This window comes from Perca flavescens, chromosome 22 (assembly GCF_004354835.1).
Source record: "Perca flavescens isolate YP-PL-M2 chromosome 22, PFLA_1.0, whole genome shotgun sequence".
NCBI classification, from domain to species: domain Eukaryota; kingdom Metazoa; phylum Chordata; class Actinopteri; order Perciformes; family Percidae; genus Perca; species Perca flavescens.
In genome coordinates this window covers 13,511,457-13,529,295 of record NC_041352.1, presented here as the reverse complement: position 1 = coordinate 13,529,295, position 17,839 = coordinate 13,511,457, and the positions used below count along the sequence as shown (strand labels likewise).

At 39.6% G+C, this 17,839-nt stretch overlaps 2 protein-coding genes across 4 annotated transcripts in view; one reads left to right on the top strand and one right to left on the bottom strand.

Moving 5' to 3' along the window:
• rttn (rotatin) overlaps positions 1-5,755 on the bottom strand; it is a 34,631-nt gene extending 28,876 nt beyond the window's left edge. For 2 of the 3 annotated variants that reach the window (XM_028569190.1, XM_028569191.1), the window contains exons 1-8: positions 5,589-5,755; positions 5,025-5,212; positions 4,459-4,648; positions 4,158-4,256; positions 3,696-3,786; positions 3,334-3,448; positions 1,293-1,443; positions 417-585 (exon numbers count right to left, since the gene is read on the bottom strand). In XM_028569190.1, coding sequence (XP_028424991.1) covers positions 417-585; positions 1,293-1,443; positions 3,334-3,448; positions 3,696-3,786; positions 4,158-4,256; positions 4,459-4,648; positions 5,025-5,212; positions 5,589-5,619 — 1,034 coding nt within the window. In that variant the 5' untranslated portion in view covers positions 5,620-5,755. The remainder of the gene's footprint in view (positions 1-416; positions 586-1,292; positions 1,444-3,333; positions 3,449-3,695; positions 3,787-4,157; positions 4,257-4,458; positions 4,649-5,024; positions 5,213-5,588) is intronic. The other variant, XM_028569192.1, reaches the window with a different exon arrangement.
• Positions 5,756-10,754: 4,999 nt separating this feature from the next.
• On the top strand, positions 10,755-17,839 carry socs6a (suppressor of cytokine signaling 6a). The gene is made up of 3 exons (XM_028569782.1): positions 10,755-11,149; positions 11,620-11,689; positions 12,779-17,839. The coding sequence occupies exon 3, from the start codon at positions 12,905-12,907 to the stop codon at positions 14,516-14,518; it is 1,614 nt and encodes a 537-aa protein (XP_028425583.1). The 5' UTR covers positions 10,755-11,149; positions 11,620-11,689; positions 12,779-12,904; the 3' UTR covers positions 14,519-17,839.

Sequence of the window (17,839 nt, the reverse complement as noted above, 5' to 3'; positions counted from 1 at the left end):
GTTAAGTGTACAGTCTGATGAACAGAATTGACAAGAATGCTGAAAGTTATTTCTACAAGCAAGCAAGTAGACACCACTTGTGCCTCAGAAGTGTGACAGAAGCCAAACTGAGTGAATCTCTGCTCTCACTGCCAACATGCATGCTGAAGACATGAAAAGAATCAATACCCTAGACAGAAGAACAGCAAGAAGCGATGTACTGAAAGTGATGCCGTTTTTCATCTATAATCCCTATAGCGCTTGTTTCAATGCAGTTACACATTAATGTGGAGTTACACACACACACACACACACACACACACACACACACACACACACACACACACACACACACACACACACACACACACACACACACACACACACACACACACACACACACACACACACACACACACACACACACACACACACACCTGGTGGAAGCTGCATCTATGTCTTGGCCATCACCCCTAGCTCTCTGGCCTGTGCGTCCCACCACAGAGGGTCGAGGAGAGCACTCTGCCCCTGGAGATGAGGCCTGGGAACGCTGGGTCCCCTGCACTTCCTGGGAGTAGGAAAAGGACGAGTTCTGGGACACTGGATCTACCAACCACAAACAGAAAAAAAGAAGACAGACTTGCACATTAGGTAGACTCTGTATGATAAACAGTGTTGGGGTAGTTACTCAAAAAAGCAATAGAGTAAAAAAAAAAAATGTAATGCCTTACTTTACTATATTACTCACTGCTGAAAGTAACTAGTTACACTACTAGCTATTAATAAAGCAAATAGATTATTAATGTAGTGGTGTTTACTTATTGCAGGAAATTAATATATAAACACAAAATATAATCCTTCTCAATCATGACCCAGTAGAAGCATGTGATGGTGTCGCTATCTGCAGAGAGCCTGCCTGTATCTTCTTATTTTGCTGTTTTCGGGAAGTTTCTGTGCTCAACCGCTATAAAAAAAAAGTAGCAACCAGGTGCCAGAATGTAAGCACACATTCAAGAGGAAGCTACGAAAATGGCAGACACAGCGTCAAAGTAAACGCAAATAAAAACAAAATAAAAACCGCAACTGACAAATCCTAATCATTCTGCCTTGAAATAAATTGTTGAGAATGTTTGAAGTGTCCACTTGAAAAATGTCAAACAATGTGGTATGGTTTGGGAATTGGTCATGCAAAGTATAGGATTCAAAATTGTAACCAAATAAAATGTACCTTATAATAAAGGAACGCATGTAAACTAACAGAATAAGCATCCAAAATATGCTAATCATCAGCTGCAACTCATAGGGTGGGCTACCTTGCTTTGTAGAGTAGAAGCTTGGATCTTGATGAAAGCGTAGTCTCCTCCTCAGCCCCACACAAAGCTGCCGCAGGCAGGAAAGAACCTGCAAGTGGAGGTAGCTTGCCTCACCTTTACCTGAACCCAGCCTCAACAGGGACAGAAGGCTCTGAAAAGAGACAGAGATATCACAGCAGTATTGTTACTGAGAAGCTGGGTTATGGAAAGGTTTTTCAGAAGACATCATTAACAACCATTAACATCCAATTATGATATTATTGTTGCTCTGTGAACAAACAGAACAAACAGAGCCCAAGCTGAGACGATGTACAAAGACTGTGTAAAAAGAAGACCTAAGCTCAGACAGTGATAGAAAAGTTGTAATAAAGTTTGCTAAATAAAAAAGGCAAGTGGAATTGAATTATTGAAGCAACAATTTGTTAAAAGTTCAAATTCCCTGCCCTCTGCAGCTAATGATGTCTCTAAATCCAAGTCTTTTAATTCAGCTTAATAGCTCTAGTAACTCAAAGGAGGGCCACAAGAAGAAAAGTACTTTCCCATAATGATTTCTTTTTGATGATGAGATTGCTGGGTGACAGTATGCTAATAATACTGCCTTGAGACCGATACATACTGTAATGCACCACTTTATTACCAAAATAGTCATGTTCACACAGTAGCTCATCTTTGTTGCCGACATTACACTGGTAGATACATAAAAAAGTGCAGGCCACTTTTTTACAGAAATAGGGAGAAAGCATATATCTTAATGTAACTTGACACAAGCACATTGACCTTTTCATTTGCAACAAAGGCCAGTTTAGATTCCTCAAAAGCCAACAAGACCAGGACGAGGACAGTCTGAGCACCTGCAGACAACTTGGACCGGTTTTACAGTGTTATCTCTGATATTCAAGGAGCCTTAAAAGGAAAGAAGCAAAACATTCCACCAAGGACTTTCAAACCCTGCAAGAGGTACATCATGACCAAACTGTAGCCTCACAGTAATCTAGTGCCTGCTCAAGCAAAGCAAGCCTCCAGAGGCTCCACAACCTCCTACAAGATCAGGGACACAGAATTATAAATTGGTGTTTTGATGAAGGACACCATTTGACAGGTTATTATTTTGACAGTGGCTTGAGTGACCATACTATAACTTCCATTATGGGATGGTTACGCTAGCCACTCAAAACAATATGTCATCTAATTGATGTGAATAAACAAGAATACTTTATGAACAGTTGGCCGAGAACCAGCACAACATAAACAAGCCCTGGAATTCCACAGTAACATCTTTAATTTTGTCTTTTTGGACACTCATGTTTAATGAAGCATTGAGAAGTGTTAGGGTCAGCAACAAGTCTGGACAGCAAATCAAATACAGGCTTTTGGCTTGAAGCATAAGCATTGAGTATGACAAAAAACATACATAATGTAAAGTAAAAGTGATGGTACTGACAGCCACTCTAATGCCCAGCTTCAAAATAAACTATTAAAGATCCCATGACATGCTGCTTTTTGGATGCTTTTATATAGACCTTAGTGGTCCCCTAATACTGTGAAGTCTCTTTCCCGAAATTCAGCCACTAGAGCCAGTCCCACAATGAGCTTTCCTAAGTTAGTATGTGTCATTTCTGTGTCTGTAGCTATTGAGGAGGAGAGAGGCCCATCTGAGCTTTCATTTTCTCAAAGGCAGAGCAGGATACCCAGAGCTTGGTTTATACCTATTGCCATTTCTAGCCACTGGGGGACCATAGGCAGGCTGTGGGAACTCATATTAATGTTAAAAAACTTCATAAAGTAAAATTTTCATGCCATGGGACCTTTAAAAACTTAGCATAATTATATATTTATTTTGAATGGCATTACCTTTATAGCGTAATATCAAACCTGTGACTGCATGGGAACTGCAACCTCTACAGCACACTTTCTTTCTGGTATAATATTAGGTATGATCTTTCTACTTATATTTCTAAAATATACCAGTATAGCTAAGCATTAACGTATGCTCATTTACAATATTATTGTCAGTGCAAGAACACGCTATTTGTAATGATACCTTTACAATACTGGGCCTTTGCAGGAAGATCTCAGAAGGAAAGTCTTGCATAATAACATCAGAAAGAAGTTCACACGTGCTCCGCACCAAGTTGGGGTTGCTGCTCCTTAGAGAACTGTTTCACAAGATTTAAATTGGATATATTTAATACTCAGTAATTTTACATCACTGCACATAAAAAAAATTTTTTGGAACTGAAACTACTGAGTACCAAAAGTTGGCACAGAATGTTTTGTAAGATTCTTAAAAAGACCTTGTTCTTTAATAAATTGTTTCCTGAATTAAATCATAATAATGTTAATTTAACACTGAATTTTAACTAGGCATATATTATGTGTTAGATACATATATTTTTCTCTTACCTCTCATTGGATGAAAGAATGTGTCTGTCTGTGTTTGTCAAAGACAGCCATGGAAACACAGAAAACTTGAGACATCTCACAGACTCATGCACTGTACAACACAGAGGGATCAAATGTGCAAAACATGTAGATTAGAGAAAAACATCATGCACTGCTTTAGACAAAACTACAGGTGAAATTTAAGATGAGACGCAGCACACTAATAAAGCTAAAGCTGCTTTTACACTGCCGTGCAGCAGCCACCCTGGACACTGCCTACCTGCAATAGAGTTCCCCCAAAAAGCAAAGTGTTTTTAAAAGCGGCTACTGCCAAAGCCAGGCGGTTACCACCAGAAGTTTAGCATGGTGAACTCTGGGTGGCAAAAACTCTGCCGCCTCCCCTCATGGAAATAACTTAAAGCGGCAAGTTAACACACGTGGTGTGAAAGCCCCTTTAAGGTGAGTATTCAAAAATACTGGTACCTGCTATCTTCTGAGGTGGTACATCTGTTTGGCTTGGCATGCTCTTGTGGAAATAGCCCATTTGAGGAAAATGCTCTTCAGGTGGAACAACTGTAGGTGCTACAGCAGACAAAACTGTTTAGTTCAAATATTCTTACACATACTGCAAGCATTTGATCAAACGGTTATAAGAACGGTGTAAAGTAAACTGACAACCAACACAACTCTCTCCCACCTCTCTCCTACATATCATGATGAACATTTAGTGGTTTGTAGAAGACAGAATCCAAACAAACAATCATTTGGCTTTAACTTGCAACACCTGTTGGAGTTGCTGTACGCTGTCCATGCGAGTAGACCATTATATGACTAGGGAGTAGCTCAGGTAGCTGGAACAGCTGGTCCAAGGTTCCATCGATGACAGCTCGCAGTCTGGGTTCCACATTAGGAGACAGTTGAGTGAGGAAGTCCACCGCCCCAACGTCTCTTAGCATCTGGGCTGCACTTGGATGCTTTGAAGACAAAATGACAAAATAAATGGGCATGAAATGAAAAATCTATAACTCAAATCACAAAGCATGGGTGTTGATATAAAAATGTCACTGGGATAATCTTCCTGCATTTTTGCCCCTGCTAATATTGAAGTACATTGTGTATGTGAGGTGGAGGACATGTAAACCTGCCATGAAACTTTATCACAATAAATATTGATCTATCTTCAGTTCATGTCTGGTGAGCCTTGTTAAAGAAAGGCTGAAGCCAAAGCCAAAATTACATTTCAAGCTTATCAGTATATTATGACAGTTGGTTGACTGCTCCTTTCTAGCCACTGTCCGCGAGAGGGATCACCTAGTATTGTATCTATCATCTAGCTAGAAATGTATCTACCTTTGATAAAGTTGAGAGCAACTCAAGGACCTCTTCCTGCATTGGCACCTCGGGGAAATTGAACCATTCAAGAAGATACACAAACAGCATCTTTTCTTGGACAATGTCAGAGACGGAAATCAGGGAATGGTCCAGCTTACATATGATGCTCTTCAATGCTCGAACTCGTATCTCAATCAACGAGTGGCCTAAGGTTTGCAGAAACACAAAGTATTCAGTTAAGAAGAGAGAGAGCTAGCAACGTTTTGTTTTCAGCTAACGTTAGTCAACAGCTAACTGTTAGCTAGCTAACTTTGGGTGGGAGTCCAGAAAAGTTTTATTGACTTGGGTTATTAAGCTTACGTTAACGTTAGTGTTGACATTAATTACAACTCTGCATACTGAACTAACTGTTAGTTAGTTATAGTTACTTTAAAGCTAAGCCACCAGGTAGAAGTAGAGCCCATCTAGCTAGAGAGGTTGTATATTGTTAGCTAACGTTAGCAAGCGTTCTGCGTTTTCTTAACATCAGTTCAGGTAAAGTCGGCCTTCTAAGCTACATTTGCTTAGCCAGAGTCAGCCTACCTATTTTCTTTATAAGGGGAGATAACTCCATGTTCAATGTTTTGCTTCTCCCTGTGTAAAAATCCGGTAAAAGGCTTTATAAACGACCGAGTCTTGTCAGTTCAATTAGTTGTTGTCTGCCAGTGTCATGTCAACAACGTCTGCCCTCTGTTTTCAACAAACGCGCCAGCGTCAGTCCACTTCCTGTAGAGGACCAGGGTGCGTTCATGACTTACAACTGTGTAGGACAAACTGCTTCCACAAAACATTTACACAGTTAGTGTAGATACAAAGCACCTAAAGGAAAATTATTATTATACAATGTAATCATATATATATAAACAGTGCAGCATTTTCAGAGAGATCTGCTAACAATACTATAAAAACAACATGCAGCAATAAAGGTTCAAAGAGACAAATTATTGCAGCTGCATAGGCCTTAAAAGTTAGTTTAAAAAAAGTAAAGGGCTATGATGGTTGTAAATAATTTACCTTCACTTCATCAACAATGCCATTAGCATCCCTCAAACCTTTGTATGGCATGGACTTAATATATATTTGGCAAGGACCCTCTAACATGCAGAATAGATCACAACTGACCAGATGATGTCCCAAGGAGTCCTGTCTGTAGGTGGGCCTTTCTTTCAACTGTGTTTGTGACAAGACATATTTGATGTGCCAGTTTGTGGCATATTTCTGTCATCAGATTTTTTTTAAACGTTATGTAAACATGCTGATGCCAGGATCATTAGTGTTTCAAGGCATGTTTCAAAATCATTAAAAGCCTTTGCATTGAATAAATGTTAAAATAAGTTTTGACAGCAGCCACGTTATCTATCCAGTCATTAAATTAATCTTCTCATACACTAATGTTTAAAAAAAATTCAAGTTGATCTGCATCGCCTCTTAACGCAAGTGCAGGCATACATTCTTTTCATGCTCTGTGTGTAAGTTAATCCAATTGCACAAGACCACATACTTGATGGGATGTGGATACGATCAGCCGACAGGGTGATAATTAACAAACTTAACGAATGATGATCTGATATGATAATAATATAATGACACCGCCTCTGAGAATTCTGGAGGGATTTAAGCCCATAATTAATTTGGCGGTGTATTGTATATTCTACTGTCACCTAGAAGAGTTTGAGGGGAAAGAAGGAAAATCTTAATTTGTGCTTTCATAATCCATGACTGTTTTACTTCAGCACATACTTTACCAATATTATAATTTTCTCCTTAAGTAATTTTATTTTAGATACATCATACTGCTTATCTAAGCGTGTTCCAGAGCTTCATATATCATATTTACTGCACACTGAGCCAAATATTCAAATCCAAGATGCTTGGATGAATGGAAAATTATTATTTACACACATCCCTGTAATGTTGTGTGAAATATTTGTTTGAAAAACTGTGCACCTTGACCAGAATTTAAAACAAAGTTTGGTGGGTTGGAGCAGAGCTTGCCTGCACAGCATGAGTCATATTGATGGACCTGCCAAAGGGTCCATTGACCTGTGGAGGTCAAAAAATGTATTTTGCCAAGTTTGCCCAAGCTCTGGTACAGTATATAAGGCTGAGTTTTTATGAATGTTTTCAGACTACGAGGTCTTAATAGCTGTTGAGTTTGCCTCAAACGGTACATCACATGATTTCGTTTGACAACCACTGTGTGTCATTTGTTAGCATAGACTACAGACAGGAAGCAAAACTTCCCTTTAAATAAATACAATAAAAAACATGGGGTATGGTGTACGTCTTTCAGCCCTGTATTTTTGACCATCAGACATAAGGGATTCTTTTCTCACATATGTCTTTTCAGATGTTTCCCTTGTCCTAAACACTGCAGTTTTGCCTTTATTCATATATACCTTGTAAACATGTGACTCTAAGCTATATATATTTAGTTTGAAGGAATCATTTTGTGTTTTGCACTTTCAATCTTTAATTGCCTGTGCTTTCAAAAGCAATTCAAGGATTTATAATATTGTAAATCATACGCAAAGTTTGTCTTTTATTTTACCTCAGGCTAAATTACTCATATGCCAGAAACCACCTCAGGCTGTTCATGAATGTAAGCCTGATCTCTGAGTAGAACTCATGCCAATTTAAATACTTTGAAGCCAGATTTACTCTCGAAGCATCTCAGTCTCTGGACCCTCAACAAGGTTAAAGCTGATCATGAGTCATCATGTGCCTGACCATATTGGCCAACCTGTCCTGGACAGACATCATGGAGCACTGCTTTCTGGTAGAGACTACATACTGTATAGCTGTACAAGTAGTATAAATGTATAGCTTTTCCAAAGACGCTTAAAACATCACCAAATTAGGGACTGTATGAAAAAGTAATCCCTTCAGCGAAAAGAAAAAAATACATAACCCTCTCCCTTTTCTGACCTGCTCATAACTTTCATACAGTTTCACATTCAACGACTTTAAAAGTGACTGTAAATTGAAATGCGAGGAACCTGAAGTAAAGCCATGTACAGTAAGGCTTTCACCAAATGTTTCACAAGAGCTGCTGGGCAAAAGGATTGGTTGGCATTTCATGCATAAATCAATGTCAAATCAGCTAATATATTGTAGTTGTCCAAAATTCAGCACCCCATATGGCGACAAAATACAAGGAGTTACTTCCACAATTAATAATGTGACATCAAGGGTGATGTTATAACAGACCTGAAGAACATAAGCAAGCACATAGGCAATTCATTTATTGTTTTATCCAGGCAGCCATTTGGACTGAGCTCAAGCCTCTATAGCTAAGTCATTACATTGCATATGGATGCAGCGGGTGTAACAGTAATTAATGCACTATATTTGAAGAACTTTTACAGGAGGCCAAAATTGATATGATGGACTGAGTCAACTTATTGATTTTAAAATACTGCAACACTAAAATGAGGAAAATGAATGAATGGATCTACTGAAATCACATAGACACTAAACCAATAAGGCAGAGGTGTGGTCATCATACTTCCCATTAATACTCAGACTGTATTTTTAGTCGCACTCTTCCTATGGTATTCCACATTCATCCCTGAAACAAAACCCAAGTGGTCCCACTAGCCTTGTCACTGTTTGACATGCCTGCTGTACCCGTCTTCCGCTCCACTGCAAGTGTTGAGCATGTGAACGTGGGCACCAAGAGGCCCCTGTAATCCCCTTATCAGCAAAGGAGTCAAGTCAAAGAACTGAGTCAGACTGAAGCAGGCACAGACATATTGTGCAAATAATTTATGGCTGATACAGCGTTCATTTGAAATTAAGATGAAAAGTGAGAAGCTTCCCCACATGTGGAGGTATCTCATTAAACAGCGTGGCCTTTACTCCATGTGTACAATGTTCCTTCTTGACTTGAGATTCAGTGTTTTGAGTCGTGCTTATACATAAATTAAAATTCTTTTGAAAATATTGATCTTGAGAGAGAGAGAAAGAGAGAGAGAGGTGCTGCAGAGGATCTCATATATTGTGCTCTGCATGTGGTGTTTGACAAAATCATGCAGATACTCAATTCCTATCAAACTATTACGATTTAATTCATGTAAATAAACAGCCTGCTATTAGTAACTATTTGATCTGTTTATACTGTCATGACAAGATAGTCTTGGGTTATGCCCACAACTGAATCGTTCTTGTTTTTCCTTTCTGGCAACAAATATCAACAAACTAAAGTTTGTTTGTCAGATCTAATTTAGCTTGTAAAATCATTGCATCCTTGCTTCCCAGTGTCCTTGGTGCTATATCTAAGAGCTGCCACCCCTCCTCCCCCCCCCCCCCCCAGCCCTCCCCTCCTGTGCCAACACATCAAGTGAAGGCAGCCTGATCAACCCTAATAGGGCCTGGTAATTAGAGTCTTTGCATAGAGCCTGTCTGCGCACAGCTGCCCTAAGCAGGTTGGGGATGGACTGCCATACACTTGACAGTGTGGAAAAACAATGTAATGTTCAGTATATGGACCAAATTAGCCTGGCAGTGGTAAACACAATCTACTTTAGAACAGTACTGACACTAATTAGGTAACCAATGTATCATTTCAGAGCCCAAGTTTTAGTTGTCATATCAAATACTTGGAGAGTCATCTTGATGTTCTTGGAATACAAATTAGAAAGACCTTTCAGCATAAAGACTAGCACAGCTTCAGGGAAAACAAGTGTAATGGTTGATATTTCTGCAGTAATGTAATATCTGTGGTGGAAAATGGACTCCTGATTATTGTACTGTGGAAAAGTTATGTACTGTATTTGATCTGTAGTGTAAATAGCAAGCAAGCAAACCCTAAATTATTTGCTGTAACCTAAACCTACAACAACAAAACATTTTCATTCAATAGCTTTAATTCTGACATAGGCTACTTTTGAGTATAGTTATGCAGTTGCTGTATGTGCACAGATTGACGACTATTACAGAACAACGATACAAACAAAATATTGAATGAATGAATGCATATTGAAAATATCTATGTTTTCAGTGTTGCATTAATCCACAAAAAAACAAAAAACATTCAAGATGATGAAAGACTAGTCGATTACATATTAGGGATTTAGGACAATTGAAAAATAGACATTTTATTAGACATGCCACCACTGTCTACCCATGATGCGGTCTTCTCGTGAAAAGTCCAAATAACTTTGACCATATGTCTTTATGTCTCATTTATTTCTTAACTCAACATCCTTTTTCAGCAGAGGTTCAGAGCTTCAGAGCTTTTTGCAACACCTTGCTTCATGGCTGGGAGCTGCAATGCACAACCACTTCCTTGTACTTTTGGCAACTGCAGGTATGCAGCCATTAGAGTAGAATATATTGGAAAGCTTGGAAACTACTAATTAACTACTAATAGCATTCAGTGATGAGTTATTTAGGGACGGGCGATTTTAACTTCACTGCCCCAAAAGTTGTGATTTAGGTGATCTGATTAAAAATCCTCTTTATAACCTAAAACTATTAAGTACAAAAAATTATTCCAAACACAAATGTATCCAAATGATAACATTAGAAGCGTGTCAACTGTTTTTTGGTTATAACCTAATCCATGTTTTTGTTTATTTATTTGCAGCCCACAGAATAAACTCTATTTATCTGTCTATTTTTTTTTCTCTCCATTTATGTAGTTACACTATGCACATGATTTCTCAGTGTTTGGGTTGTCTCTGCCTCTGGGATGTAAAAACTTGCTGTAGCTTCTGTGCGTCAGATTCGCTGCATCTGAATCTGCTCCCACAATTCAACAGGCAACAAAGGAAGAAAGGAAGAGGCCGTCAGCTACTAAGTGTTAGCCAACCTAGACAGAAACATGCCACCTAATTGTGTCATTCTAATCGGAAATGTAAACCCGCACGTTTAGAGAAGAACATCCGGCCATATAAACGCTTTATACTTTCGTTTGGGCGCAGAAGCTGACCAAAGGGAAGGTAACGCTGATGTTTTCGACAGCAAACGTTAACAAAGCTAGCTGATTGATTTAGCTAGCCAACAACCGTGAAGGAGCGAACCTTCATGAACGTGTTGTACAACACAGATGCCAACAACTCTGGGGTATTTTGCATAGTGAGACAAGCTGAAGTGACCGGGTAAGTGACAATATAATGTGCATGTATATTTTTGATGTTTAAAGATAACAGCTTTACTTTGAAAGTAGACCTGCTAACAAACTGGTTAACTGGCTGTTAGCTATTTGATGTTAGCATACAAGCAAGCCAACATCTGTTAAATTGGCAAGCGATGTCGAACAACTTTATTTAGTTTCTTATGGTCTTAATATTTACGTGAAAGTGTACTAATTAAATCGTAGTTTCTGCAGACAGTTTCGGAATATTGTCATTAAAGTCACAAACTAACACCCGTAGCTAAGCTAAAGGCATGCTGTTGTGTCCGTAGGCCTTGCCAGGTCAGGACAAACCCTGCTAACGTTGACTTTATTTATACACACTGTTTTATGTTACGTGATTATATAGGTAAATATTGTGCAATATTCGATCATAAAATCAAGTGTATTTAAATGTGTAGAACCTTTCAAATAAGATGGCTTTGTTGTTCACAGCATCAAATGAAAGGTGGTGGAAGTGGAACTTGACCCATCCAACTGAGTCACCATTTTCCTGAACATAATGGTGAGTAATCAGATTGCAGCTGTCTTGATTATAAAGCAGCTTTATTTAGGTGCTCTAAGTGGCACATGTCTCTAGATACTGTTTTAATCTTGGTTTGCCAGAACTGTCACAGCTTTTATTTGACAGATGACAAGGCAATGATTGTTATTCATTTCATAAAATCCTGATTTATAATATGGTGTGGTCGGTGAATATTTGGACAGTGATACATTTATTGTTTGGCACTACATACTAGCACATTGGATTTAAAATTAAATATTTACTAGGTTTATTAAGTGCTGGCTTTCAGTTGGAAGGCTGTTGGAAGGTGTTCATATTGGGGCAGCAGTGTACCAAGTCTAGCCCCTATTGTATGATCCATAGTCAACAATGCTGCAGGGCTGTGCTCCTAAACGCACAGCCAGACAACCAAGATGTTTTATGGCAAAATGGTGGCAACAGCACAAGCTTAGCTTAACCGTGCATGACCAGGGAAAATACCAAGCATCCTTTAATGTTTATGGATTATACACTTCAAGCCGTCAATGAAATAAAGGATTTCCAACCAGATATTAAACAAAATGATTTTGTTTATATTTGTGTAATTTGTCTAATTAAATCTAGCCTACTTAAAATGGGGTATTTAGTACACTGTTCACCCAGTATGAATGTAAAAAAAAAAAGTCAGCACTTGTAGTCATTGTTTTTTTTTCAAATCCATTGTAACTTGGTCAACCAAAAAATAATGTGTTAAGCGATTTTAAAGGTGCTCTAAGTGATGTGATGCGTATTTTAGGCTACAGCATTTTTCCACTAGCTGCCTGTCCCTTGAACACACTGTAAAAAAATGCGGTCTCTGAAGACAGCCCAGGCTCCACAAACGCCAACAAAAACAAACTGGCCAACCTGCCCCACGAACCATAACAAACAGCGTTCCAGCCAATAACAGACAAGAAGGAGCTGGCTGAGCCATCACTCCAGCAGCGTTAGCACGTAGGCTACTTCCACAATGCGTATTCACGACATGCATGCATGCATGCAAAACCCTCAAGTATTTTTTGGAACAAACATAATTATAATATCTATAATCTTGTGTTTTTCTTTCTGCAGGGTTTAATGGCTCCACTGTATGTATGACTTGTTTGGTGCGGCCTGATGGGAGGACACTGTGGATAGTACTTTCATCAGGATACAAGGAGAGCCAACCCATGCCCCCACTTTGGAGGGCCCGTCAGAATGAAGAAGATAAGCCTTAAGACCATCCGCAAGTCCCTCAGCATAAAGTCAGGCAAAGAGGAGGGTGACTTTGTCATGCTCCAGCAGCCCTCGCTCACTACAGAGTTTTCTAAGGAAGAGTCACTTTTTGGGGGCTGCTACACCAAAGAGCTTTCTGGCTGCGACCTCGGTGGTGAAGAGGACAAAGGAGGCCCGAATAAGGGCCGCTCAAAGAGCGAGGGCCTGATGGGCTCGCTAAAGAGGAGACTGTCTGCCAAGCAGAAGGCGAAAGTGAAAGGCAGCTCCTCTGCCATTGGCTCAGTGGATGATGATGACACCTTCTCATCATCTTCTGTGCCCGTCAGTTTCAACGAGGTGAAAGCCCAGAGACCCCTCAGATCTGCATCCCTACGGAGTCACCATTATAGCCCTTCACCATGGCCCCTGCGCTCAGTCAACTCGGATGAGGCGTGTATCAAGATGGAGGTAAAAGTTAAAGCCATGGTCCACTCTCCCAGCCCAAGTCCCAACTTAAATGGTGTCCGGAAAGATTTTCACGATTTCCAAATGGAAGGGCTCTTTCAGGACCAAGCAGAATCCTTAAAGAATTTCCAGCAGCCACAAAATGGGGAGTTGCATCTAAATATTGATGAAAATGATGTGCCTGTGGTGCTGGGGTTGACTCCCCAGGACTACATCCAGTACACAATGCCTTTAGATGAGGGAATGTACCCAGAAGGGTCCCACTCCTTCTGCCTGGACAGCTCCTCTCCTATGGAGGTGGTGACTGAAGCAGACAACGGGTCCCTCCACACAGACCAGGGACAGGAGGAACATGAACTGGTTAGTGGGATGCCTCCAGATCTCTTTATGGAAACCTCAGTTAATAGTCTTCTCATCGGTTCTGCTGGTGTGTTGCTCCAAAGCTCTAGAGTAGAGGTCCCACCTCCCCTCTCTCCACTCCTACCGCCCATGATAAGTAACGCACTTATTCCCAGGACTTTTTCAGGGTTCAGCTCTTCAGACAGCCAGGTAGCTGAGAGGGTAAGGCACCACCTCAACTTTGACCCAAATTCAGCTCCTGGGGTCAGTCGGGTGTACGACTCGGTCCAGAGCAGCGGGCCCATGATCGTCACCAGTCTGACAGAGGAGCTGAAGAAGCTGGCGCGGCAGGGCTGGTACTGGGGCCCCATCACACGCTGGGAGGCCGAGGAAAAGCTGGTCAACTTGGCTGATGGCTCATTCCTGGTCAGAGACAGCTCAGATGACAGGTACCTGCTCAGCCTGAGTTTCAGGTCCCAAGGCAAAACCCTCCACACCCGCATTGAACACTCCAATGGACGCTTTAGCTTCTATGAGCAGCCCGATGTGGAGGGACACACATCCATCGTTGACTTAATCGAACACTCTATCAGAGACTCGGAGAATGGAGCTTTTTGCTACTCCAGGTCTCGCTTACCAGGGTCTGCAACCTACCCCGTCAGACTAACCAACCCAGTATCTCGGTTTATGCAAGTGCGCTCCCTGCAGTATCTCTGTCGCTTTGTCATTAGACAGTACACGAGGATAGACCTGATCCAGAAACTGCCCTTGCCTAACAAGATGAAAGATTATCTGCAGGAGAAGCACTACTGAGGACACAGAGATAGGACAGTGGCAGCAATTTGCACTTTTGTGTTCAGTTAAGAGATTTAAACAAGGTTTACAAACAACCACAGTTTTGCAACAATTGGTTCTGGTGGCTCTTGATTTGTGTCCAGGTGACTCCGTCACTGTCCAGTCCTCCATTCCACTGTTCTGGGTTTTTTCTGCTGGTTTTAGAATGCTCTAATTCCAGAAACTTAGGCCAGCACATAATCTATTGCAAAAATATAGAAGAGGTATACAGCCAAGTTGATTACACTAAGTGCAGACATTAGACATGCATTGGGATGTAACATCCAGCTGTGCATGTAGAGCTATCTGCTTCAAGGATGGGCCTGTCGGAAAAACAAAATTCCACTCTAAAGTTAATAATCCTTTTAATTTATTTCCACTAAATTGTACATTTCAAATACGTAAGCGTATTGCTACAACAAAGTTTTTAAATCAAATGTTAAGCTTTCTGCAAACTGACCAATTTGGATCATCTTTTGCTTTTTGTTACCCTTCAATGTTACCATCTTTGTCAGCATGACATGATGGAGAATTAGAACATCTGCATCCATTCTATGCAATTAGTCAAACAGCAAAGTTTCATCGTAAAGTAAATGATGATGGCAAACCTATTACATGTTAACCAGATTTTTGCTAATTTACAAACTTAAAAACTTATCCTCAGGTATTATCTGACTCTGTCATGGCATGTTACAGCTGACATACTACAAATACATTTGTATTCTTAGACTGGTGCAGGCTTTATTTTTGCATTTGTCTAGTTCTAACACTAAGCACGGCACCATATCAATAAAAAAAAAAAAAAAAAAAAAAAGAAATGTATACAATCTTATAAATCCCACTCAGAGTCACAAGGTCCACAGCATTTTGTTGCAAAAGATGTCCAAAATGTGCCAGTCTGTGAGAGGGGTTTAACAGTTTTTTCAGAGAAAGTAACTTTAAATTGTATGGCTGCATGTAGCCAATAAATAATGTGCAAGTCTAAAGGTACTGACAATGCTGGATTTGAATGTGCTGTTTGTAGAAACAGCATCAAGTTGATGTATGAACCATTTTCGAAATATGTTACCATAAAATTTAAAATTTGCATTAGGAATGTTAAAAAAACTGCACCACAGCTCAGGCCTAACAGCTTTGTCTCTATCTGTAATGCTTGAATCTGCATGTAGTAAAGGCTTTAAGACAGTCGATAATGGGCACTGTAGAGTTACTCTAAATGAGAGAGGATGTCACTGTAAAAGGGTGAAAGAGCTTGGCTGGGTTGTTTAAGTGCAACTCTGAGGAAAAGCCTGTTTAATGCACAATTGCATTGCCCTGAGTTAACCTGCAACTGAAAACAGACCTCTAGTCAATTGACCTGAATCTGTATGTAGTGGTGGTTGTTTCTAAGTCTCTTAATGTCAACAATGTGCTGGATCCAGATCAAAAGAATCCCAGAAATGGTGTGAGCTTAGGTAAAAGGATGTGGGGAAAGCCAGGGTTAAGTTTTCCTAGCCATGTTGGCGTGACACCACGGTTTCAGCATACGACAAAAGTTCCATCACAGCTGCATGGCATCATTAGTGTCGTATGGGTTTCAAGGACATAAAGAAACATACGATTTTTGCCATTGCAAATTCACACAGAGCTGCACTACTCCACAGATTGTCTCTACTTGGCTGTTTGTGCCAGAGTAAAGGGAAGAGCACACAGTATGCTACATAAGTGCTTTATATGGATACTTTGACAGGGAATTGTTTTCACATTATGAATGAGCATCTTTTTTGACATCACTGTCCTTTTTTAAAAGTATTTGGAAAATGGTCTCTCGGACATCTTTGGTAGGTCGTTAGCGCATAGTTCTAGTTTTAGTTAGCTGGAAATGTCGGAGTCTGAGGAAGTTACCATGAATCTAGCACAGCAGAAATTAGATAGGAATTTTGAATGGTGTTGCATGTTTAAAGACTTAGCATTGTAAAGCTTTGAGTTGTATAGGAATGAAGGATCTAGGTTGTGTGTTTGGCTGTGTAGAGGGATGTTTTTTTTTTTTCTGTCATAAACATTGGCTGGACATTCTGTACAAGACATGTATTTTTCTTTTTAGAATCCTTATGTGAGTTTATTTTGTGACATTTGCTATCTGGGGGATGGGGCTGTACAAAAAGAATGTACGCTTGTTTGAGGTATCCATTTTATCTGCCTGCAGACCCGTTTCAGAAAGCATGGGAATTGTAAAAAAAAAAAAACATTGTCACATTTTTGCACTTGAATATTCTCTGACGTGCTTGGATCCTCCCCTGCCTAGAGTTGTCCTTCAGATGGCGTTTAAAAATAAATAAAGTCACATATTTGTGTTCATATAACTGTTTAGATTAAAACAAGATTGTTTTGTTTTTGTCATATCTGTGGGAAATAAAGGGTAAGGCACCAGCGCCATATCAAAGCCTGCTAATGCTCATGGGCTGTCAAGGAATGGGATCATGGCAAGAACGTGGATGTAAATTTTACTTCTTTTTTTGGGGGGGGGGCTGTGTGTATGCGTGTTTGAGTTAAAATGTGAACGTAAAATGTTAGTCTGTTTTTAATACAATGTCTTTTTAATTGTATTTCCATTTTAATTTGCAAATTGTCATCAGATTTTTGACAAGCAGGAACCAGTTTTATATGGTGTTGCTGCTGTGAGTTTTCTAAATACTTATTTAGTTCATCATTAATCATTCTTGCCTTCAATGTTTGATTCCAGAGGTTGTGATGCTTGTTCAGACTGCTGAAGCATTTTGAATTAGTAACAGCTGTTTAGCACTTAACAAGCTCCAACTGTTTGTTTTTTATTTTTTTTATTTTTTTGTGCATCTCCGTGAGTGAAGGTGATCGTTTACAATATTATGTTTCAACATGGCCACCCCTTCCCTTTTTGTTTACCCTCTCTCACATGAACATCTTGGTACAATTTGAAAACTCTTTCATTTTAATGTGTTATACACATTTGTGCTGCTTATGGATATGATTGCCTTTTGTTGTATTTAAAATGGGGAAATAGAATGTCACCAATGTAGATGTATGTACACTTAATGACTTTGGTTATCATCTTGGGAGAGCAAAGCAGATTTTCAATTTGTTAACATCTGTAGTCAGTTAAAAGAGCATTAGTAGTGATTAGTAAACCCTCTGTAGAATTACCAGTTCACTCCAGTTTACATTGGTTGTCAACTTTCCAAAGTAGATGGTCTTTTTGTATTTTTCTTTTGGAAAGAAAATCAACAGTGATTTATTGCACACTTTGGATACAGTTCAAGAGTTTTTTTTTTTTTTTTTTTTTGT